This window comes from Pan troglodytes, chromosome 10, assembly GCF_028858775.2.
Source record: "Pan troglodytes isolate AG18354 chromosome 10, NHGRI_mPanTro3-v2.0_pri, whole genome shotgun sequence".
Classification (NCBI taxonomy): Eukaryota; Metazoa; Chordata; class Mammalia; order Primates; family Hominidae; genus Pan; species Pan troglodytes.
Window position 1 is genome coordinate 116,385,130 of NC_072408.2, and position 24,059 is coordinate 116,409,188.

General features: G+C 52.3%; 1 protein-coding gene across 22 annotated transcripts in view; it reads left to right on the forward strand.

Moving 5' to 3' along the window:
• MVK (mevalonate kinase) overlaps nt 1-22,550 on the forward strand; it is a 23,970-nt gene extending 1,420 nt beyond the window's left edge. For 4 of the 22 annotated variants that reach the window (XM_063784897.1, XM_009426212.5, XM_063784899.1 and 1 more), the window contains 10 exons: nt 102-193; nt 1,295-1,442; nt 5,095-5,239; nt 6,694-6,849; nt 11,311-11,414; nt 12,045-12,090; nt 16,065-16,155; nt 16,536-16,652; nt 20,317-20,470; nt 21,712-22,550. In XM_063784897.1, coding sequence (XP_063640967.1) covers nt 102-193; nt 1,295-1,442; nt 5,095-5,239; nt 6,694-6,849; nt 11,311-11,414; nt 12,045-12,090; nt 16,065-16,155; nt 16,536-16,652; nt 20,317-20,470; nt 21,712-21,863 — 1,205 coding nt within the window. In that variant the 3' untranslated portion in view covers nt 21,864-22,550. Of the gene's footprint in view, nt 1-101; nt 194-1,294; nt 1,443-5,094; nt 5,240-6,693; nt 6,850-11,310; nt 11,415-12,044; nt 12,091-12,381; nt 12,457-16,064; nt 16,156-16,535; nt 16,803-18,303; nt 18,575-20,047; nt 20,193-20,316; nt 20,471-21,711 lie in introns of all 22 variants that reach the window. The other 18 variants (XM_063784907.1, XM_063784906.1, XM_054663505.2 and 15 more) reach the window with 9 other exon arrangements.
• Nucleotides 22,551-24,059: the final 1,509 nt, after the last annotated feature.

The window sequence follows — 24,059 nt, forward strand, 5'->3', positions numbered from 1 at the left end:
TTTTGTTATTATGATGGGCTTGAACTAGGTGTTCTAAGATCTCTTCCTGCTGGTTCTGACATCTAGAGATCTTTGCTCTTCTCATTGGCTTTCCCTTTTAGGATTCCCAGGAGCCATGTTGTCAGAAGTCCTACTGGTGTCTGCTCCGGGGAAAGTCATCCTTCATGGAGAACATGCCGTGGTACATGGCAAGGTACAAAGCCGTTAGAGCCTTTAAGGATTGGGTACCCCTTCTCCCTGATGCTAATTTTGTAAGAAGGTAAAAGGACACCCCTAGGCACAGCTTGGGAGCAGATCAGAGAGATCAGGTTCTCCCCAGCCAGGCAAGGAAAAGATTTCTTATGCCCACTGAAGGGATTCTTGGGCCTCGCTCGGTATGATAGCAAAAAGATGATTATAATATAAAGCCCTGTGAGTGGAATGAGATCACCTAGGAGTGAGCTTTGATGCAGAAGGAAAGAGGTTTGAGAACTGAGCTCCGGGGCACTAAGACATTTAGAAGTTGGAAGGATGATCTGGCAAAGGAGTTGAAAACATCCATTATCTCATTTTACCCTTACAACTACCCCCAAGGCATACCCTTTTATTATCCTATTTTACAAATGTGCAAACTGAGGCTTAGGAGAGAAGTGGTAACTTGATCCAAGTCCTATATACCTTGGTAGAGCTTGGTGTGAACCTAAGTCTGTCTGAAACCACCTCTGCTGCACTCTGCTTTTTTTTTTTTTTTTTTCCTGAGACAGTCTTGCTCTGTCACCGGAGTGCAATCTTGCGATCATGGCTCACTGCAGCCTCCAACCTCAGCCTCCCAAGTAGCTGGGACCACAGGTGTGTACCACCATGCCCCACTAATTTTTTTCTTTTATTTTTCTGTAGAGACGTGGTCTGACACCACGCTGGTCTCGAACTCCTGGGCTCAAGTGATCCTCTTGCCTTGGCCTCCCAAAGTGCTGGGATTACGGATATGAGCCACCACACCTGGCTTCTCACTGCTATTCTTTATGTTCTTATATTTCTCATTGAAAACATGGTGATTATGGGGAAGTGATTCCTTGGTGTTGAGAACCTCTGAAATTTTGCAGGCAGAAGGCAAAGTGGATTTTAACTTTTAGCTGATCGATGGTGGCTGTGCCCAGGCTTAGTGGGAGAGCATGCCAAGGTTGATTAGCAGTGTCTGGCAAGGGCATGGCTAGGAGTGGCCTCTGTGCTTATGTTTGCTCTCTTCTTAGCACGTGGGTCCTGGCCCCTTTGCCACTCACCCTCAGGCTTATTGCTTTTGTCATTTATTCTATAGGTAGCACTGGCTGTATCCTTGAACTTGAGAACATTCCTCCGGCTTCAACCCCACAGCAATGGGAAAGTGGACCTCAGCTTACCCAACATTGGTATCAAGCGGGCCTGGGATGTGGCCAGGCTTCAGTCACTGGACGCAAGCTTTCTGGGTGAGTGCAAGGAGGAGAAACCAGGTGTGGTAAGAGCCTACAGAGAGGGCAGCTGGCCAGGTATTCTGGGCTGTCCCCAAGGGAGCCAGGGGCCAGCTATTTCCCGGGTGTTTTCTACCCTGACCTCATAAAATTAGCTTCACTCATTTTATTTTTTTAAAATTTATAAGTGTAAAACAATGCATTGGATCTCTGTGGGCTGTTGTGGACAGATCATCAAGGCCTATTGTTGAGTGAAAAAAATGCAAAACAGCAAACATACGTATTTAAGTATAAATATGTGTATAAATGATAGAAAAGGTCTCGGGGGCATAGACATCAGATTGGCAGTGGTGATTAGTTCTCCTGGGAGAGACCTAGGGCCAGAGAGTAGACAAAGTGACACATGTTTTAAATAAGGAGAATATATTGGCATTTTGTATAATTAAAAATTGATAAAAGTAGGCCAGGCACAGTGGCTCATGCCTGTAATTCCAGCACTTTGGGAGGCCAAGGCGGGCGGATCATCTGAGGTCAGGAGTTCAAGACCAGCCTGGCCAACATGTCGAAACCCTGTCTCTACTAAAAATACAAAAATTAGCTGGGTGTGGTGGCACGCACCTGTAATCTCAGCTACTCAGGAGGCTGAGGTAGGAGAATCGCTTGAACCTGGGAGGCAGAGGTTGCAGTGAGCCAAGATTGCACCATTGCACTCCAGCCTAGGGGACAGGGCAAGACTCCTTCTCAAAAAAAAAAAAAATTTAATAAAAGTACAAGTTACCTATGCTTATTATTGGAAAATATAGTCAATACTGGGACATTGTAATTTTAAAAATCACCTATTATTTCCCTTCTCCTTTCCCTGACCCCAGTAATGACTCCAAGCATTTAGGCATTAATCTTTCTGGGTGATTTTCTGTAGATTGATAGAAAAATTGATAGAGACAGGGAGATATCTTGGTTTTTTAACCAAAATTGGGTCAGGCCATATAAACCATTCAGAAGTGCCGATTTTTTCTTTGTGTGTCAGGTGTGTGTGCTGATTTTTGACAGCACTGTGAAGATTTCATCCACTCATAAGCAGGCCAGCTTTTTCCATCAGTGGAGTCCCCTGCACCTGCCCCAGAGCTGACATGTGTTTTCTCTGTTGTCAGTTTACTGTCTGCTCCCTGGGCTGAATGAAGCCTTGCTCTTTGGAACAGTGTTTCTCAGCCAGGATGGGGTAAATGAGAATCTTTTTGGGTTTTTTCCTTACACTGCACCTGAACCCTTGACACCTGCTTCCCATTCCCCACGAGAAACCACAGTCACTCCCATATGCCGTATGGGGATGGAGGAAGAGTTGAAAATTCTCATTTCACTTGTTGAGATGGGGTCTCGCTGTGTTGCCCAGGCTGGTCTGGAACTCCTGGGCTCAAGCAGTTTTCCACTTTCCCACCTTGGGCTCCCAAAGTGCTGGGGTTACAGGTGAGAGCCACTGTGCCCAGCCAAAATCCTCATTTTAGAGCAGCCCTTTTTAACTTCATCATATCTTGGAATCACCCAGGAGTTTTTTGTGATGGTGGTGGTGGTTTTTTTTAACCAATACAGATGGATAGGCTCCTGGCTCCGCCCCTCTCTTATTGGGAGTTGGTAGTGGTGGTAGGAGTTTTTGAAAGGGGTTCCTTGGGTGATTCTGGGGACACCTCAGTTAAAAGCCACTCCTTTGGAGCGTGCATCTGAAAACAACCAGCCAGAGCACATGGAACTTGCTTTCCAAGGTGCACAGGGCCACCCAGCCAGACCAGAAATGTCTCCTGAGAACCAGCTGCAACTTGTGTATGTCAGTAGCTTGGGGTGGAAGCAGCCAGGTATGGGGGAACATGTCTCAGACCACTCCAACTCCCTCAGTGAACCTGGGGCAGGTCACTTCATCCTCTGGGCCTCGGAGCAGAGACATGTTTCCTGACTGAGGGCTGCCGTGAGGATCCGACGACACTGGAGGCAGGCATTAGGGGTGCGACACAGAGTGCATTATGTAGGGAAGGGCTTGTTAGTTCTGGAGCTCTGGGAGACATACTATCTTCTAGGTTGCAAAGATCTACCATCTTTCTTTCAGTGTCCTTTTGCTCCTCCTGATAGTAATAAACATTGAACTTTTTTTTTTTTTTTAAGAGGCAGGGTCTTACTATGTTGCCCAGGCTGGTCCCAAATTCCTGGGCTCAAGTGTTCTTCTGCCTTAGCCTCCCGAGTAGCTGGGAATATAAGCACATACCACTGCACCGTGCTACTACAGTGAACACTTACTGGGCACTTACGTGTGCCAGGCACTAAGTGTGTTCACATATGTTAGCACTCTTAGAATTTGCCAGCATTCCCTGGAAGTAGGTGGTGGTATTCATCCCCATTGTACAGATCTGAAAATTAAAGTTCAGAGGTCAAGTGGCTCAGGTTACACTTGTTGGTGACACTGAAAGGATTCAGACCCAGGTTTCTCCTAGCCCCAAAGTCCAGGCTCTTAACAGCTGTTCCATCTCGATTACAAAGCTCTGAAATACCTGGGTTCTCAATGATGCCATGACTTGGCCATTTGAGTGTATCATTAATCCATTCAACACATATTTACCCAGTACTTAACCGGTGCCCGAAGTTTCCTAACACACGCATGCCCAATTCCATTTCCCAGTCCCTTGAGAATGTGACCTGAGGCTCAGCGAGTGATTTGTAAAGGTGAGCTGGCCAGAAAGGCTCTGCCTTCTCAGTGTCTCAGAGGAAAGTGGCCCAGGTTCCTGTACATCCCTGGGAACAACCTGCCTCACCTTCCCCTTCTGCCCAGGCACCGCCTCGCATTTACACTGTCCTATTCCTGATGATTATCTTTTGGAGGAGGGAAATATTTTGGGGGTTAACTTAACACTCTTTTGATTTTGGTTTTATACAATGGAAGGTGAAACCTAGGCCCTTGTGCGATTGAGCCAGCATTCTCTGTGTGTGTCTGTGTGTCTCTGTGTGTTTGTTTTAAGACTACAATTTTTTTTTTTTTTTTTTTTGAGACAGGGTCTCACTCTGTTATGCAGCCTGGAGTGCAGTGGTGCGACCACAGCTCACTGTTTCTTCAACCTCCTGGGCTCAAGCGATCCTCCTGCCTCAGCCTTCTGAGTAGCTGGGACCACAGGTGTGCGCCACCATGCCTGGCTAGTTTTTGTACTTTCTGTAGAGTTGGGGTTTCGCCATGTTACCTAGGCTGGTCTCAAACTCCTAGGCACAAGTGATCTGCCCACCTCAGCCTCCCAAAGTACTGGGGTTACAGGCATAAGCGCCTGCACCCAACCTTAAAACTACTGTTAATTAGCACTTACTACATGCCAGGTGCCGTGCTAAAAAGTTTACACCCCTTATTTAACTTTACGTTCCTGACAACCATAAGAAGAGGCACTGTTGTTATCCCTGTTTTACCAAGGTGGGAAACAGGTTCAGGGAGGTTAAGTCACATGGCCAGTAAATGGCACAGTTGGGACTCAAACCCAAGTCTGCCTAAAGCCAATGAACAGACTTGGGTGTGGGGTTCAGACTATAAATTTGTGTCCATCCATGTTCCAATTCCAGTGACTAGTCGATTTTCTGTGTTCTGTTGTTTATAAAGCACCAAAGTCCCTCTCACCCACTTGTGTTTGCTTGTTTGCCTGTGGAACAGAGCAAGGTGATGTCACAACACCCACCTCAGAGCAAGTGGAGAAGCTAAAGGAGGTTGCAGGCTTGCCTGACGACTGTGCTGTCACCGAGCGCCTGGCTGTGCAGGCCTTTCTTTACTTATACCTGTCCATCTGCCGGAAGCAGAGGTGTGTGCGTGGTCTGGGGAAGGAGTCCAGATTCAGCCTCCCATGGAGAAAAAGGAAGAGTTTCTGTCATTGCTGCTGGAGAATGCACATGCTCTCTTCTAGAGCAGCAGCCATTGGCTGTCCTCATCATGTGCCAGGCACCCTGCCAGAACGGTATATATGGCGTGCCTTTTTTTTGAGACAGGGTCTCTGTTGCTCAGGCTGGAACGCAGTGGTATGATCTCAGCTGACTCCAGCCTCGACCTCCCAGGCTCAAGTGATCCTTCCGCCTCAGCCTTCCAAGTAGCTGGGACTACAGGTGCGCACCACCATGCCTGGCTAATTTTTAAATTTTTGTAGAGATGGAGTCTCACTGTGTTGCCCAGGCTGGTCTCAAACTCCTGGGCTCATGTGATCCAACTGCCTTGGCCTCTGAAAGTGCTGGGATTAGAGGCATGAGCGACTGCACCCGGCCCCAGCCTCTCTGTTGTTGTTGTTTTTGTTGTTTTTGTTGTTTTTGTTTTTGTCCAGAACCCAAAGGGAAAACCTCAAGGGGCAGCCATTTCCTTGAGCAGCAGATGCTGGCTCAGTGGCCAGGCTATATGCTGAGGACACATTCGGAAACAGCCTGATACTTGCTGTCCGAAGCAGAATTTCAACTTGAGAGAGGCATGTCCCCTTAAGTGGGTGAGGGGCATTCCAGAATCTTCCAGGCTGGGTGGGGTGGGTACGTGGAATTTGAAGACGCACATTATTACAATTTTTCTATTTGGGAAATGGGAAAAGCACTTCGTGGAAATTACCAAACACGAAGTTTGACAGTTCTCGCTTGGGGGAAATACATGTAAGATATAGCGATTCGGACCTTTCTGGTGATCAAAAGCAGACCCGTGTTACACATGGTTGGGGAGCACCGTCTGGCGGGAGAGGCCCCGGTGAACACACAATCCTAGTGTGCGGTGGTGAGGCAGTGGTGGAGGGAGGGAGAGCAGGCGGGGGTCCTAGAAGGGGAGCCAGGAGGGTCTTTGTGGGTAGCTACGGAAAGTGTCACAGTGGAAGCGACATTTGATAAGGCCTTGAGAGATGGGTAGGGATTTCTCTGGGGGATAAGGAGGTGCACGGCTATTGCAGGCAGAGGGGCCAGCCTGTGCTCAGAGCAGGCCCACAGAAAAGCCTAGCATGTGGGCACAGGAAGGAGGTGGGAGAAAGGGGTTGACAGCTTGCCAGGTGCTTCTGGGAAGGGCTCTGGTTGGATGACCCAGGGATTTAAATGAACCTGATACCTGTTTTCTAGTTGTCTGATTCAGCATGAGTTCCTGATGTTCAATAGGGATACATTTGGGGTCAGGAATTCTCCCCCAATTGAGAAAACTGGACCAGATGCTTGGAGTCAGGCCTGGGCCTGGCCCCTGGTTCAGTGCTGGCACCCCACTGCCCTGCGGGAGAGTCACGTTTCATACCCTGGTGTGTTTCAGGGCCCTGCCGAGCCTGGATATCGTAGTGTGGTCGGAGCTGCCCCCCGGGGCGGGCTTGGGCTCCAGCGCCGCCTACTCGGTGTGTCTGGCAGCAGCCCTCCTGACTGTGTGCGAGGAGATCCCAAACCCGCTGAAGGACGGGGATTGCGTCAACAGGTAACCATGGTCCTTACCTGGCCAGTGTCCCTCCCGCACGGCAGGACAGGGACGTGGCTTCTCTCACTGAGACTTCACCACCTCCCTGTGAGGTGAGAGGTGTCATAGTGGCCATTTTAACATGAGGAAGCTGAGTCCCGAGAGGTCAAATGGCTGGCCCAGGGCCACACAGCTAGTGCTGGCAGAGTGGGATTTGAACTCAGAGTCTGAGCTTTTCTCTCCTGCTCTCCACCACCTCTGCTCACCCCCATCTTGGCTCTGTTGGGTTCAAGCGCCCATGGTATGGTAGAAAGAGCTGGAGTCTAGATCTAGAGGGCAGCGGGTTAGATGAACCCTCCCACCTCTGCATTGACTCAGGCTAGGACAGTGTTCTCCTCCGTATGGTAATGACAGTGCCCTAGGGGTGATTGTCCAGTTTTACCACACGGTTATGAAAGAAACTAAGAGTTTGCTGAGAAATCCACATTAGGGGGTGTGCCCATTAGACTAGGGCGTCTCTCCTCCTGCGGGGCCGTCTCCACGGAGGGCATGTCACCTCTCTGCGTTCCTATTGACCACGTGAGTCAGTGAGGCCTGTCCAGACAGGCTTGACCACAAACCATTTCTATCATTAGGAGAATGTTCCTTGAGAAACCACCCAGTGCGCAGAGGTTATGCAGTTTGTCCCAGGACCAGGAGTTGTGGATGAGGCCCCCAAATGCAGAGCTCTGTCCTCTTCCTGGGCTTGTTTTTGTTTTGTTTTGTTTTGTTTTCTGAGCTTGGTTTTTTTGTTTGTTTGTTTGTTTTTTTGAGACGGAGTCTCGCTCTGTCACCCAGGCTGGAGTGCAGTGGTGTGATCTTGGCTCACTGCAACCTCTGCCTCCAGGTTCAAGTGATTTTCCACGGGCCAACGGACTGGCCCTGTCTTTCAAAAGGTGGAGGGTGACTGTGTGTGTGCACTTGCATGTGTGTGTGTTCTTATGCTGCTTCTAACCATTTCTCCCACCTTCCCCTGAAGGCCAGTCATTCCTTCTCAGAGCCCTTAGGGAGAGTAGACCTCCCACCCCACCACACCCCACCCATCATGTGTTTCTGAGTCGGAAAGGACTGGAGCCCAGTCTCCTTTGAAGACTCAAATCTGAGCCCCCTAAAAAACAAACTGTGTAGAGCAGGAGGAAGACTCACATTTGTTGAGAGGGCCAGGCCCTGGGCTAGGTCAGCTGCCTGAGTTACCTTCCCCCGCCTCCATCACTCACTTCATCCCAGGCACGCTGCCACCTGTTGGTCCCTGGGAAGGGCCAGCCAGCTCTGGTGTGGTTCCAGTGCTGCACAAGTGGTGTGTCTGGAATGCACCCCACACACACACCTTGCTCAGCTGGCTCCCCTTGTCCTTCAGGCACCACCACCCTGCCCCAGCCCCCGGCAATTCAGCCCATCGTACTCTTACAGAAACACCTGGTTTGTTTTTGTTTTTTTAACTGTATTATCATTTATTAAATGTAATTAGGTAGCTCTGGATCCTTGGTCTGTTTTTTTTTTTTCTTTTATTATTATTATACTTTAAGTTTTAGGGTACAAGTGCACAATGTGCAGGTTAGTTACATATGTATACATGTGCCATGCTGGTGTGCTGCACCCATTAGCTCATCATTTAGCATTAGGTATATCTCCTAATGCTATCCTTCCCCTCTCCCCCCATCCCACAACAGTCCCCAGAGTGTGATGTTCCCCTTCCTGTGTCCATGTGATCTCATTGTTCAATTCCCACCTATGAGTGAGAATATGCGGTGTTTGGTTTTTTGTTCTTGCGATAGTTTACTGAGAATGATGGTTTCCAGCTTCATCCATGTCCCTACAAAGGACATGAAGTCATCATTTTTTATGGCTGCATAGTATTCCATGGTGTATATGTGCCACATTTTCTTAATCCAGTCTATCATTGTTGGACATTTGGGTTGGTTCCAAGTCTTTGCTATTGTGAATAGTGCTGCAATAAACACACGTGTGCATGTGTCTTTATAGCAGCAGGATTTATAGTCCTTTGGGTATATACCCAGTAATGGGATGGCTGGGTCAAATGGTATTTCTAGTTCTACATCCTTGAGGAATCGCAACACCAACTTCCACAATGGTTGAACTAGTTTACAGTCCCACCAACAGTGTAAAAGTGTTCCTATTTCTCCACATCCTCTCCAGCACCTGTTGAGAAACACCTGCTTTGAAGTCATATATTGCAGTGTCATGGATTTGTTTGTATTTGAATACTGATCGCTTTCTGACCTTCACTTTCTCCATTAGACTCTAAGCTCCGAGAAGTCAGGGACCTTGTCTGTTTTGCTCCCTACTAGGAGCTTAGTCACAGGCACATAGCAGTTGCTCAATAAATGCTGAATGAATAAGTGAGTGTATCTTGTTGGCACCATTAAGTTAGTAGCTAAGAGCTTGGGCTCCAAGTCAGCAGATGTGGTCCTGACCCAGCAGTGAGTAGCACTGTGATCTCCAGGATGCTGTTTGACCCATCCAAGCCTCAGTTTCCGTTTCTGTAAGAAACAGGATAATTATTATACCTTCCCTGTAGGGCACAATTGGGAGGATTATGAACCATTTCTCAATGGTCCATTTCAGAAAGCATTTAGCACAATGTTTGGCACATGCTAATCAATAGTATGTTAACTGATGTTAACTCATTATTAATCATAGTCTCACAGCTACCACGTGAGTTGCCAAGTCCGTAAAAATCCTTATTTGGCAGTCCTTCCAAATCCTTATTTGGAAGAAAGAGACTCAGAGCAGGTAATTGACTTGCTCAGGGCTCACAGCAAGTAAGTGATTGAACCAAGCCCCCAGGCGCTGTGACCCCAGATGGCCTGTTTTGAGGGGAGCACATCCTATCTCCTGGGCATTACACAAAGCACTTGTGTATTTTTTCCATCTCAATATCCTCCGTGAGATAGACACTATTATCCCTGTTTTATGGATGAGAAAACAGGGTTTAAGGTGAAGCAGTTGCTCACAGATGCCCAGTGAGTCAGTGGTAGGATGGGCTCCAAATAGGGCTCACTGGCTGGGCACGGTGGCTCACGCCTGTAATCCCAGCACTTTGGGAGGCTGAGGTAGGCAGATCGCTTCAGGTCAGGAGTTCGAGACCAGCCTGGCCAACACAGCAAAAACCCATCTCTACTAAAAATACAAACATTAGCCAGGCGTGGTGGCAGGCGCCTGTAATCCCAGCTACTCGGGAGGCTGAGGTAGGAGAATCGCTTGAACCCAGGAGGCAGAGGTTGCAGTGAGCTGAGATCGTGCCACAGCACTCCAGCCTGGGGGACAAGAGCGAAACTCCATCTCAAAAAAACAAAACTAGGCTAACTGCTTACTCCATAACTCTGCCACTGAGCCACATCATTCTCAGAGGTCAGAAAACCACCTTTAGCTTCTGCTGTTTCATGAGGAAGGGAATCTGCAGAAAGGAAACAAAAGCTGAGAGAAAAGAGTGGGGAAGTGGGGTTGATCATTTTGTCTTGTTCCATACTCATGTGTTTTGGGTCTGTTCATTTAAACTGTGTGTGAGCCCACACCTGGTCCATGGAAGGCAGTGAGGCCACGTGCTTGGGAGAGATCCAGACATGGTTGGGATGAGCCTGGCCCCCCCAGGGGTCTCTGGGGCTCCTGGGATTTGAATTCATAATGATCGTGCTTTTGATCTACTTGCAGGGCCCTGGGAAAGAGTCACACCTCTGCCGGTTCTTCTTAAAGGCAGGCTTGGTTCAGGTGTGGACGCTTATGCAGAGGTCTGTTATAGTGGCAGTTGCCACCTGCTGCTTGTGGACATCTTGCCATCATTAGACACACATGCAGCTAGCCTCTGAGGAGGGTGGGGTTCCAATTCTCCAGGGAAGGATAGTGAGGCTCAGAGAGGTTAGATAACAGGCCCAGAGTCACTCAGCTAGTAAGAGGCAAAGTAGGGGCCAGGTGCGGTGGCTCATGCCTGTAATCCCAGCACTTTGGGAGGCCAAAGCGGGCGTTTGAGACCAGCCTGTCCAATATGGTGAAACCCCGTCTCTACTAAAAAATACAAAAATTAGCTGGGCGTGCTGGTGTGCACCTGTTGTCCCAGCTGCTCGGGAGGCTGAGGCAGGAGAATTGCTTGAACCCGGGAGAAAGTGAGCTGAGATTGCACCACTGCACTCCAGCCTGGGTGACAGAGTGAGACTCCGTCTCAAAAAAAAAAAGAAAAAAAAAGAGGCAAAGTAGGACCACGGGAGTCCAAAGCCCAGGCTGTTTTGACTGCGCCAGGTGGGCTTCAGAGGGAAGGGCGCACACTTGGCACGCTCCGTAGCTGGAGAGGTTCAGAGTGGACTTATTCTTTCTGAGCTCAAGGGCCCAAGCTCCTATGCCCCTTGGCCTGCCCAGCACAGCTCCAGGTGACCCCTCCCCAGCCCCACTCCTCACTGCCACAGTAAAGATGAACATCTGTGTCTTCAGGTGGACCAAGGAGGATTTGGAGCTAATTAACAAGTGGGCCTTCCAAGGGGAGAGAATGATTCATGGGAACCCCTCCGGAGTGGACAATGCTGTCAGCACCTGGGGTAGGTGTGGCCTCAGGTTTATTTTATTGTTGTTATTTTAAAAATTCTTATTACAGTGGTAGGTGCCCAAGAGTCTGTGCTGGTTTGGGAGGAATCGAATCAATGGATTCTGGAAAAAATAGCATTTTCCTATTTTGGGGGGAATGGGGAGAAAAATCTTGGGGCCCTGTCTCACACCCCCTGAATCAGAATCTCCGGGGGTGGAACTGGGGCCTGGGAAGCTGCAGCTTCCACGAGCTCCCCAAGGGAGTTGTAGGTTCAGGATGCAGAGCCGTTGCCGTGGAGTTTGCACACCATCTAGGTGGCCTCCCCTCTGGCAAGAACTCTTGCTTACAGGGCCCAGATGCTGTGTCCCGGGCCCCACCTTCACCATGTGGCCTGTCGGGGGAAGCTGGACAATCTGGAGGGAGGGGGACCCAGGAATCCAAAGCCTGGCAAGAGCTTCCTGGTGGGGCTTGGAGGACCTTTTGCCCTCCTGCACCTTTTGTAACTGAAGCTGGGCTGACTCATTACTTAGCCTCTTTCCTGAATGGGGCAAAATGAACCCAACCCAAAGTTCAACCTCTCTCCCAAGTAGCACAGATATGTTAGCTTTTCCCACAGCTCTGACCCACTGGTTTTTCTCTTTAGGAGGAGCCCTCCGATACCATCAAGGGAAGATTTCATCCTTAAAGAGGTAACCTGGGGGTGGAGCAGCACATTCAGCCATGGCTGCATCGATGTGTGCAGGGGGCAGAGCTCTGCACCTTTGGGAAGTACCATAGGAGGCAGGTGTCCCTGGCTCTTCATCCCCCAATGTGGCCCTCACAGTCCACTAGCTGCAAGGAAGCAGGGGTGGTGGGGAAGACCTGGTCTTTCCTTCTCCCCTTCAGCTCTTAAATTGCAGAGATATCAGAAAGGGAAAGTCATGCATGGCTGTGCCCGTAGACTCTCAGCTGCTCATTCATTCATTCCTGTATTTGCTTAGTAAACAAGAATCCATTACTTCCTGTGTTCCCGATGATGCTGCACTGGGGCGTAGGAATGGAGAGATGAAGCTTGGGTACAGTTTCCAAGGACTCTCAGTGTGCTTGTGGGGGTGGGGCCAGACACACACAAAAGCCGCCACAGGACAATGTGAGATTCACCATGATGGAGGCACACAGGGCAGAGGCAGGATGGAAGCCGGAGGGAGGTTTGGGAGGGGCTTGGAGCAGAAGTGACATTTGGAGACTCTCAGCCTGTTTTATGTTTCTGTGTCCCTCCCGCTGGAATCATTGGAATCACAAACGTGCATGTGCGATTTCAGCATTCTCTGTTCTGTTTGCGATTTCAGCATCCTCTGTTCTGTTTGCACCCACGGCGGAATTGTCGGGTGCCTGGAATGAAACACATGGCAGAGGGGAGCCAGGTGCCTTTTTGACTGTTCCCTAAGCCCTTGATCAAGTTGTGGGGTGGTGTTTGTCCCAGGGCACTTTGCCACCATGGGCCTTTTCGCATCAGTAAGGGTCCTGGGGCTCTCTCTTCTTTACTCAGGGCGGTCTTCATGGATGAGTGGCAGGTCCTGGCCTGCAGCCCCCGCCAGCTGGGCCACTCCATTAGTGGCTCAGTAACCTGGCCTGCCACAGCGCCACACCTGGGCCCCCAGCTAGTTCTCTGGGATCTTTCTGTCCCAGCTCAGCCACGCCTCCCTTTCCAAGGCCGTACGTCAGGGTTGTCAGCGTTGGCACTATTGAGATTTGGGGCTGGGTTATTCTTTGTGGTGGGGCCGCCCTGTGCATTGTAGCCATCCCCAGCCCCTACCCACTAGATGCCAGTAGCACCTTCGGCGTGGCAATCAAAAACATCTCCAGACATTGCTCAGTGTCCCCTGGGAGGCAGAATCACCCTTGCCGCCGACCTTTGCACTCCGCAGAAGCCAGTAGGAGCGTGGAACAGCTTCCTCGGGTTGCTCCAGCAGTCGTCAGGAGAGCCTCGGGTGCCAAGGTGAAGCTGGTCTGCCACTGCCCCGGATCCATGTGGAACCAGAGCTGGATCATGTGGAGGAGTCTCAAATGCCCGGGCCCCGGCCTGTCTTTAGGAGCCCACGGTCTGATGGGGAAGGCGGTCACTGTAATCGTCAGAGAGAAGACACCTGAAGGGTTGTGAAGCTGCTGTGGGTGACAGTGACAGGCGTCTTAGATCTGGCTGCGAGCCTGGGGAATCATTCATGGAAGTGGTGGCGTTTCATTCCTTCAATGTCTCCTGAGAGCCACTTGTGGCCTAAGCACTGGACTAGGCCCTGGAGCTAGAAAACTTATGAAGACGTGGGCTGGGCACTGAGTGTACGGTCTACTGGGGGCATCAGGAGATGAATGAGGAGGCCTTCCAAGGGGGCCGGGCAGGGGAACGGCCAGGGGAATGGCCAGGCGTTGCTGGTGTGCTGGGCGGAGGCGCTGGGTCCACAGGCCTAGGTTTGAGTCCAGCTCTCCCACTTGCCAGCTGGTGCCCTCGGGTGAGTCACTTCTCCCAGACCTCCAGCTCCTCGTTTACTTAGGGGGATCTTGAACATACAATCAGAAGCGGTGGCTCTGAAGTGCTTACCTGTTTGCTGGCCGAGTTCATTCATCCTTTCCACAAGTATCATTAAGCACCTACTGCGTGCTGAGTACTGTGGCCTCCGCAGGGAACAAAACAAAGCCCCGCCTCCATGGAACTCATACTTTGTTGGGAGAGGAGAAAAAAATCAGTTGTCTGTGAGAGCATATCAGGCAGTCTTAAGCACCTTTAGGAAACAAGGCAGGGTCAGAGGCTACAAAGAGAAGGAGGGGTCCGATTGGATGGGGGGTCGGGGGCTGCTGATGAAGGAACATTGAGCAGAAACCTGAATGAGTTACGCCGCTATGGGGCGGGGCTGGTCCCTGGCAGAGGAAGCGCGATGCAAAGGTCCTGAGACAAGAGCACGCTGCCTGCCGTGTGACACAGTAGCTGGGAGGTCAGAGTGGCTGAGTGGAGTGAGCAGCCTGGGGAGCGAGGAGGGAAGAAGAGGCTGGGGCAGTGGCCAAGCCCGGATCACAGGAGCACTTACCAGGCTTACCCCCTGCATGGTGGCCACTGGATGGGTATGAGCCCTGGATCTGGTGGGGCTGGTGACAGGCCTGTCTGCAGAGGACTTGTCTAAGAAAGATGAAGATGCAACACCCAAACTCCTCCCGCCTGGCTAGATGGGAGCATGGAGCAAACCAACCTTTGCTGCCTGCTGTGGGGTGCCACGGGAGCAGATGGTGGCTTCACGGAGAAGCTGGGGGCCAGACTCCACGTTAATCCCATGGATGGCTTAAGGAGCTTCCCCCCACCAACCATGCGTGGTGCCTCTCTGTAAAGAAAAAATGCATTGTTTGTGAAGTGGATCAAGATGCGGCCTCCCAGAACGCTGCCCTTTTGAGGAATGGCTTGTCTTAGAAGGGAAGAGAAAAGCCAAATAGAATGTTCATCTTTTGTAAAGTTTAAAAAAAAAAAAAGCCAGCCTCCAAGGCTGAGAATCGATATTAATTTCATGGGCTTATGGGCAGTGAGATAAAGCAGGCTTCTGGCAGCCCTTTCCAGCCCTATTGGATTTTACAATCTTGAACTGTGAAGACAGCGAATAAAGGTATCAAGGGCTCTGCCCGTCTCCAGCTGTCTCGGGCCAGAGCTCATCCAAATCCCCCACCCTCCATCCCGGCCTGCAGCCCTCTGAAAGGCAGGTTGGATGGCAAGAAATGTCAGCTTGAGCCCTCGAAGACGGCTCACTACAAGGACAATTGGGATTGTGGCTTTAGGAGGGATTTACGCAGCTCCTCCGGGGCAGGTGAGGACCACGGGGTCATGCTAGAGAGTCAGCTCAACGTGGCTGCCTGGGACACGTCTATGTGCCAGAGGGCAGCCAAGGGGATGACTGACTCTACATCTGGTTTTAGACCAGGGCTGCTCATCCGGGCACCATTGAGGTAAGGCAAGAATGGGCTCAGCGTGCTGGGGACCATCCTCCTCTGCAACCCTGCCCTCCCTGCATTTACCGAGCCCGTGCATGGCGCTGCCCGCACCAGCTAGCCTGGGCATCTTCCCTCTGTGTGATCCATTTCAGGGCCTGTTGCTTGGTCTTTCTAAAACTCCAGCTTCGTGGGGGTGACCCACACAAGTGAACCTTCGCCCCCTCCTTGTACTCTGCCATAGCCACTTTGAATTTCTCACTGGATGACTGTGCCAGGTTCCGCCACCTCCAGGCTCACACAGGCTGCTCCAACTGCCAGAAATCCTCACCCTTCTAGCTTTGCTTGGTGGCTTCTTACCCTTCCTCAGTTCTCAGTGTCCACGTCATGCCAGGAAAACCTTCTCGGCCCTTCTCCCCTATCCCCTCTCTGGCCCCGGCCCCAAGGCCACGCTGTGCCTAGCATGTTGTAGGTCCCAGTTGAAGTTGAATGAATAAATGAGTGAAAAGCCAAGGGAGAATGGCCACCCAACCGGTGCCTGGGATGGAGGCGCAGCTGTGGCCGGCAGCAGGAGCCCCATGCTCCCCCAATCCAGTGTCACCTCTTGTGCCTCCCTTCTTCCTCCGTATCAGGGTGGGGCGGCTTCCCGGACTGCTTCCAGTCCTGTCCCAGCTCCTCCATCTTGAGTTCAGTGTGGACCTGCCTCCTCTTCACCCTGCAGGTCGCCAGCTCTCCAGATCCTGCTGACCAACACCAAAGTCCCTCGCAATACCAGAGCCCTTGTGGCTGGTGTCAGAAACAGGCTGCTCAAGGTGACTCTTGTTCCCTTCTTGGGTAGGTTTCAGGAAGGCCAGGACACAATTACATCTGGATTTTCGAGGTCTCCCTCTGGCTGATGGGTTATAGGGGGTGTGGTGGGTGGTGGGGGCCCTTAGGGAGGTGGTTTTGGCAGAAAAGAAGGTACCGTCCGTGCCCGTAGCCTGGCCAGGAAAGTGACAAGTGGTCGGGCTTGTTAGACACACTGACTTTGCAGCTGGGAAGGCAAAAAAACAGGCTCAGAATAGAGGTGGTTTCCCCAGAGGATGGGCACGGGCTGTGTGAACACCTCCTCCCTCCACCCCACTGCTGGGGCAGCTGTCCTGCATCTGCCTGCCCCCAGGCCTCACCAGCCGTTCCTTCTTTTTTTCTCCAGTTCCCAGAGATCGTGGCCCCCCTCCTGACCTCAATAGATGCCATCTCCCTGGAGTGTGAGCGCGTGCTGGGAGAGATGGGGGAAGCCCCAGCCCCGGAGCAGTACGTTGTGCTGGAAGTAAGAGCCTGTCTGCAGGAACCGGGGTTACTGAGTCCACACCACTGTCCAAGGCAGTGGCTCTGCAATCTGGCTGTGCTCAGAATCCCCCGGAAGCTAGCACACAGAGGTCAGGACCTGCCTCTGGCCTATGCTGTCAGCTGGGCCCAGGTCTGTGTGTGCCATATAAGCGTATCTTATTTTCAGGCCTCTTCCCGGGTGATTCCGAGTAATTGGGAGAGTGCAAGGGAGGCCAGGGCCTGGCTTGTCCTAAGTGCAATGGAACAGGTTTGGGGTCACTTCTAAGGAGCTCCGGCCCACGTAGGTAGATGGGGATGTGGCTGATGCAGAGTACTCTGTCGGTGCAGGGGTGACTTCTTGGTCACTCTCCTGCTATTGCTAACTTCATGGGTGCATTCAACAACTACTTGTCAACTGCCTGCTTTGGGTCAGACAGATCCTAACATTGTTTTTTCATCATCACAACCCCATCCACTGCCATTTGCATAATTCTAGTGTAGAGGTTGTGACCTCGTACTTTGGGTATGATCAGGCCTGTGTGTGAATCCCAGCTCCACTTCTGCTGGACGTGTGGCCTCGCTAGAGTGTCTTAAGAATGCTCAGATTAGACGGGCGCAGTGGCTCACCTGTAGTATTAGCACTTTGGGAGGCCAAGGCAGGTGGATTGCTTGAGCCCAGGAGTTCGAGACCAGGCTGGGCAATGTGGTGAAACTCTGTCTCTACAAAAAATACAAAAGTTAGCCAGACATGATGGTACGTGTCGGTAGTCCCAGCTACTCGAGAGGCTGAGGCAGGAGGATCACTTGAGCCCAGGAGGTCAAGTTTGTAGCCTGGGCGACAGAATGAGACCTTGTCTCACACACAAAAAAAGAATGCTTGGAGTCTCATGGGTGACAGCAAGCACAATGTCTGGTGTGCTATGAGCTTAGGGAACCAAAGAGCCCAGGCTCCCCCTGGACACAGTCCACTTGGCCTGGTGAATATGGGCTGTTAGCCATCTGGCTGCCCTTGCAGAATGAGAGGATCGGGTGGCCCCTAGCTGCCGTGGCTGTGCAGCAGCCATCAGTGAAGGGACAGGAGAAGGGCGTGCGGTCTCCATGTCACCACAGTCCCTCCCCGCGCCCCGCACTCTGTAGTCATTGCCTGGTGTCTCCCGGTCCCCCTGTGGGCATTCGAGTCTGTAGCCCCTGTGCTGAGTGGAAGCTGCCACTAAAGCAAGCCTTTTACAAATGATTTTCACTTGATCCTCACACCCACCTCCCTGTGAAGTAGGTGTCTTATCCCTATTTTACAGATGTAAAAACTGAGGCCTGAAGAGAGACTTCGCCCAAGGCTATCCAGCTAGTGAGTGGCCGAGCCAGGGGTCCAGCCGACGGACTGGTCTGTCCCTTTATTCAACAGATCTGTCATGAGCACCTACTATGTGCCAGGGCAGAGCCTCCATCGAATTCCTGTGTTTCTGCCCTAATTCCCTCAGTCTTTGTCTTCCTAGCTCTCGATTCCTTCCACGTAGAAAGGAGGGAACACAGTCCCCCCGAGTAGGAAATTAATAATGATAGAATACTGCCTAAAATACACCCTGTCGAGCCCCTGGAGAATGCCACAGAACAGCACGTTGATTATACATTGTGTGTATTTTTGTCTGTGGCAGCCGCTGAAATGTGCAACTCGGCTCCTGGACAGCTTTGCACTCAAACCAGCGAACTGTTCTCCTGTGTCACAACCTGTCATCTGATCCTTGACAGATTTTGGATCAGAATGTGACAGGTGTCTGGAACCTGCCTCGGCAACGTGACACCTGGTGCTCAGGCGCAGAGAGCGGCCCCCAGAAGTCTTCTCTCACATCCAGCCCATCAGGCTGGTGAGAGGCACCCGGGGCTGCCACCAGGCCATCATGCCTGTCTGCTCATTTGTCAAAAATGGTGAGCTTGGCGCAGAGCGAGGTATGAGGCAGGCTGTCGGGGAGGGCCACTCCAACCCTGCCCGACCGGCCATCCCCATGCGGGAGAGCTAGGTGGGCCTCCGCAGAGATGCCTCAGTGATTGGCAACTCCTGGTATACAGGCAATCCAGGTGCCCCGGAACAGAGCTTCACACGGAAGTGAGGAATGTCAGGGGGTGCTCTCAGAGGCAGGGTAGACAGGAGCTTCATGTCAGGCAGACCCGCCTTCCAGTGCCAGCTTGGTACCTACTAGCTCAGTGATCGTGGGCAAGTCACTTCTTCTCTGAGCCTCTGTTTCCCCTTTTGTAAAGTGGGGATGATGCTAATGTACCCATAAAAATACTAATAGCACATATCTCGTGCCAGGCATTGAACAGAAAACTCACCTTGTTTTGTCTCAGGGCAAAGAAGCAGATTTTTTTTTTTTTTTTTTTTGAGACAGAGTCATCTTGCTCTGTCGCCCAGGCTGGAGTGCAGTGGCACAATCTTGGCTCATTGCATCCTCCCAGGTTCAAATGATCCTCGTGCTGCAGCCTCCTGAGTAGCTGGGATTACAGGCACACGCCAACATACGTGGCTGATTTTTGTATATTTAGTAGAGATGGGGTTTCACCATGTTGGCCAGGCTGGTCTCAAACTCCTGACCTCAAGTGATCCACCCGCCTCGATCTCCCAAAGTGCTGGGATTAAAGACGTGAGCCACCACACCCTGCTGAGGCAGATACTCTTATGACCCCGGTTTACAAGCAGGAGACAGACCCAGTGCAGAAGACCTTGCTCAAGGACACACGACCAAAAAGGGGCAGAGCAGAGACTCGAACACAGGCCTACTTGATTCCAAATCCCGTGGTTTTTACTTCCTGATGGCTGGGACCGTGGCTGGGCACCCATCCTTAGAGCCCCAGCACGTTGTGGGTGTTTGGTAAATGAAATCTAACTACTGGGTGCCTGGGCAGTGGAAGCTGTGAGTTTTATTTTTTCATCCATATGCATCTTGTTGGATCCTTAAAGAGCAGGAAGTTTATCCTGCATAACTGAAGAAACCTAGACAAACAGCTGTTTCCCTGCTTATGGCCTTGCTGGAGTTACACCTAGTTCTTATTCTGAAACCAGTCCCCAAGGCAGCTGTAGGGAGGCATGTTATTTGAAAATTTTTCTCTTGCAAATGGCAGAAATCCATTTCAACCAGACTTTTGTAGAAAGGGAATGTATTGGCTCTCAACTGAGAAGACCAGAGGTAAATGGCTTCAGGTATAGCTCGATCCAGGGGCTGAAACAATGTGTTGGGAATCTGTCCATCTGCCACGTAATATCTGATCATGTGGCAAGATAGGTCATCTTGGCGACTTGTGTCTGAAGTTAATTATTTTAGCAGCTCTAGTGGGAAGGGGCAGAGGAAACCCTGGGAGGACTGTGATTGGCCCAGCTTGGACCACATGCCCATCCCTGATCAGTCACCAGTGCCAGAGGCTTCTGTGACCAGCCCTAGGATATGTGCTCACTGCTGTGGTGAAGGTATGCTCAGCTCTACCCAAGCTCCGTGAGAAACGCTGCAGGGCAGAAGGATTCTTTTACAAGTGGAGAGGGCCAGGGTGCCAGGTAGGCAAAGCCGTTGGCTGTCTCCAGCCAACAACTGTCAGATGGACGAGGCAGGCTCAGGGGTGGGCATAGGACCTTGGCCTCAGGCAGGCCAAGTGGGAACAGATGGAACCTTCTCCCCTAGGAGCTCATTGACATGAACCAGCACCATCTGAATGCCCTCGGCGTGGGCCACGCCTCTCTGGACCAGCTCTGCCAGGTGACCAGGGCCCGCGGACTTCACAGCAAGCTGACTGGCGCAGGCGGTGGTGGCTGTGGCATCACACTCCTCAAGCCAGGTATCCCGGGGGTAGGTGGGCCAGGCTGCCAGCCTGGGCTCCTAAGAGGGGTCCACCTGGAGAATTCCCTTGAAAGGAAAAAGAGACCTGGAAACAGGTCTCAGCTCTGCTGTGTGGCCTTGGGCAAGTTAGTTAACCTCTGGTCTTTGCTTCCTCATTGGTAAAATAAGGATGAGAGTATCTAGCTTGCAAGATCATTGCCCAGATTCAAGCAGGAAAGTGCACCTAGAGAGCCTGGTGCAGGGCTGGGCTGTGGCTGGGGCTCCTGTCATCGGGGCTGTCCCCACAAGCTTGGGAAGTAACCAGGGCATTGTCACTCTCCACGTCTGCCTAACCTTGCCCCACTTGTACCCCTTGATGTGGTCAGGATGCGGTTGATTTTGCTACAAAACGAAAGGGTTTCCTTCCCGTTGGTCTGGGGAAAGAGGAAGACTGAGTAATGGGCTTGGCTTAGGAAGCTCCCTGGTGCCTGGGGGCCTGGCAAGGGGCTTCTGCTAGTGTTTAACCACCTGACACCTACCTCTGCCCTCAGGCTCGCTCCTGGCCTACAGTAGGCACTAACCGGTCCCACCTGCCTCCATTTCCCTCTGTGCTCCTTGTCCCCTCCTTCCTTCCTTCTCTTTCTATCTTTATCTCCTCCTCTCTGTTCTTCATCCTTCCTTTCCCCTCTGCTTTGCACTGAGCCCCCTTAGGCTCCAGACATCCCCTCACACTCCATGATGGCTCCCAGGCCTCAGGAGGTGGCCACATCCTCACTCCAGCCAACCCCAACTGTTGGTTCCTAGTTCAGAGCCCATGGCGATGGTGGGACTTGACATTTCTGGAGTGTGCCCGCTGTGCCAGGTGTTGTGCCAGGCACTTTACCTGCGTTATTTCCTTTAAGCCTCCCTGAGGTCTGCACGGGGAGTCATCATTAGCCCCATTCCCAGATGAGGAGACTGAGACTGAGAGAGGGGAAGTCACTTGTCTGAGGCCACACGGCCAGTACAAGGCAAGGCCAAGTCCTGTGACTTGAGAGCCCATGTTTTTAACTCTTGCTCCCTAAACCCCTGGGGGTGCAAGGCTGGGCATTCCAGTGCACGGAGGGGCTGCAGGTAACCTTGGGCTTTATGGCCTGTTGGCTCAGGTGGGTCACAGCCAGGAAGGCACAGCAGGAAGGCCTGGGCTTTTGCCTTGAATATGATGAGCTTCTCCCACGGAGCGGAGAGTTGTCAAGGGTGACCTGCCTTCCCTCCCCGCAGGGCTGGAGCAGCCAGAAGTGGAGGCCACGAAGCAGGCCCTGACCAGCTGTGGCTTTGACTGCTTGGAAACCAGCATCGGTGCCCCCGGCGTCTCCATCCACTCAGCCACCTCCCTGGACAGCCGAGTCCAGCAAGCCCTGGATGGCCTCTGAGAGGAGCCCACGACACTGCAGCCCCACCCAGATGCCCCTTTCTGGATTATTCTGGGGGCTGCAGTTCGACTCTGTGCTGGCCAGCGAGCGCCCAGCTCCTGACACTGCTGGAGAGGCCCCAGCCGCTTGGCGATGCCAGCCGAGCTCTGCAGTCCCAGCGGTGGGACCTAGGGAGGCATGGTCTGCCCTCTGCATCCTCTGGAGCCAGCCGAGCAGGAGGCCTAGGAGGTCCTCTGAGACTCCAGACCTGAGGCGAGAAGGGCTGCTTCCCTGAAGCTCCCACAGTCCCATCTGCTTCAGGCCCCCGCCTTGGCCTGTGTTCTTCCTGGCCGCCTGGGTCCGATGCTCAGATGCTGGGGCCTGGTTCCCGGAGAAGTGTGCCTTCTCTCTCCCTTTTCAGGGACCGCCCCCTGTCTCTCAGGGCCAGGCCTCTTCCTCCTCCTCCAGGAAGCCTTCCCCTACCCCTTGTCGCCCCTCCCTCCCAGAGCACCTGCTGTCTGGGTGGCTCACTCAGCACTTGGTGTGGCCTTCCCTTCTACCTAGCGGGATGGGGCTCCCCAGGGGCTGTCCCGGAGGCGGTGGGCCTGGTTAAATAAGGCAGGGTTTATATGCACTTTCTTCCAATCTGTACCTGAGAGGTTTGTGGAAAAGATGGCAAATGGGGAATAAAAAGATTTTGTGTCAACAGTAGAGACTCCAGGCCACCAGCACCTCCCTCTGTCCCTGTCCCCTCTCCAGCTGTTTCCTCCATGGAGCTCTTCAGCAATGGAGGGAAATAGGGTTTGGGGTCACTTTGTTGTGTGTCTTGGGGATGAGGTGGCTTTTCCCAGATGGCCCTTGCTGGAGAGGGACTGGGACACGGCTCTCAGTCCATCAGCACAACTCCAGGCTGCTGCTGCGGAGGGAGAAGTTGAGCTTCCTAGCTCCAGAATCACAAGCACCCACGAGAGCACAGACCTGTGTAAGACAGGAAAGCAGAACCTGCCATCGCTCCTGGGGCGCGCCTTCCTTTCTGAAATGAACTGGCTGGATAGAGAAAACAGACTCAAATGTTCTGGCCCGGGTGCCTGGCACTCCCCACCCCCACCCCCCACCGGCCCTATTTGAACTTTATATTGCAGTCAGCTTGGTGCTTTCCGAAATGCCATTAGCCATCAGGAAACCCTTGTAGTTGGTGCCTTGCCAGCCAGAACCTCTGGGACCCACGGACCTGCAAAGAGGCCGAGTGGAAAGGTGGGGGCCGGCGCAGGGATTTCAGGATGAGGTGAAAGCGATTCAGTGCGCGTCTGCCCTTGGCCACTAGGGGGCAGCTGGCAGCCTTCCCTGCTGTTGTCTTCCTGCAGGGTGAGAGGAGCAGGAGCCGAGCTCCACCCCCACGCCAGCCTTGGGCCCGGCCTGGGATCACTGCTGGGAACGTGAGAGTGAAGGGAGGACGCCTACCCCAGCTTAACTTGTAGAAATGGCCCCAGATCACTGATGGCTGTTCCCTGCCCCTTCCCTTCAAAACACAACGCATAAAGCAGTAATACTAATTAATACTGAACGCTCACTGTGGACTAGGCGTGTTTACGCATCGCCCCTTCTCATCTCTGCCCCGACCTCGGTGTCATTGCTAGTCTCATCCCCGCTTTACAGACCAGGAAACCAAAGGTCAGAGAGATCGAGTAACTGGTGCAAGTCCACACAGCTCATCAGCATCTGAGGCCGGATTCAAATGGACTCCAGAGCCTGCTCTTAGCCCCTACGCTGGGTGCGGCTCTGTGTGCAGGCTCACTGCGATTTTTTAGCTTTCTGTGCTCAGGCTTGTTTTTCTGGATTCGGATGTATTTGACCGGGGTGGGGCTCGGACCTGCATGTTTTCCTCCCCACGCGATTTTAATGAACAACCAGGCCAGAGGCTGCTGTGCCCTCAGTGATGGCGCTGGCTGACAGCCAGCCTCCAGCCTTTAGGAGGTGGGCCTGGGAGCCTCCCCAGGCTTCCATAGATGTCCACGGCAGCTGTGAGATGGGTGCAGGGGACAGAGGCTGAGACCCCCAGAGCCCGTCTGCTCCTTGAGGCCCTCTCTCTCTCATTCCCTGGGGACAGGATGTCACTCCTGGGGCAGGGGCCAGTTTAACACTCTTGCTCCAGTGAAGCAGCTGCCGGTGCGCTTTGGCCAGAGCAACCTTTCAACCCAGCCACCCCTGCGGCCACCA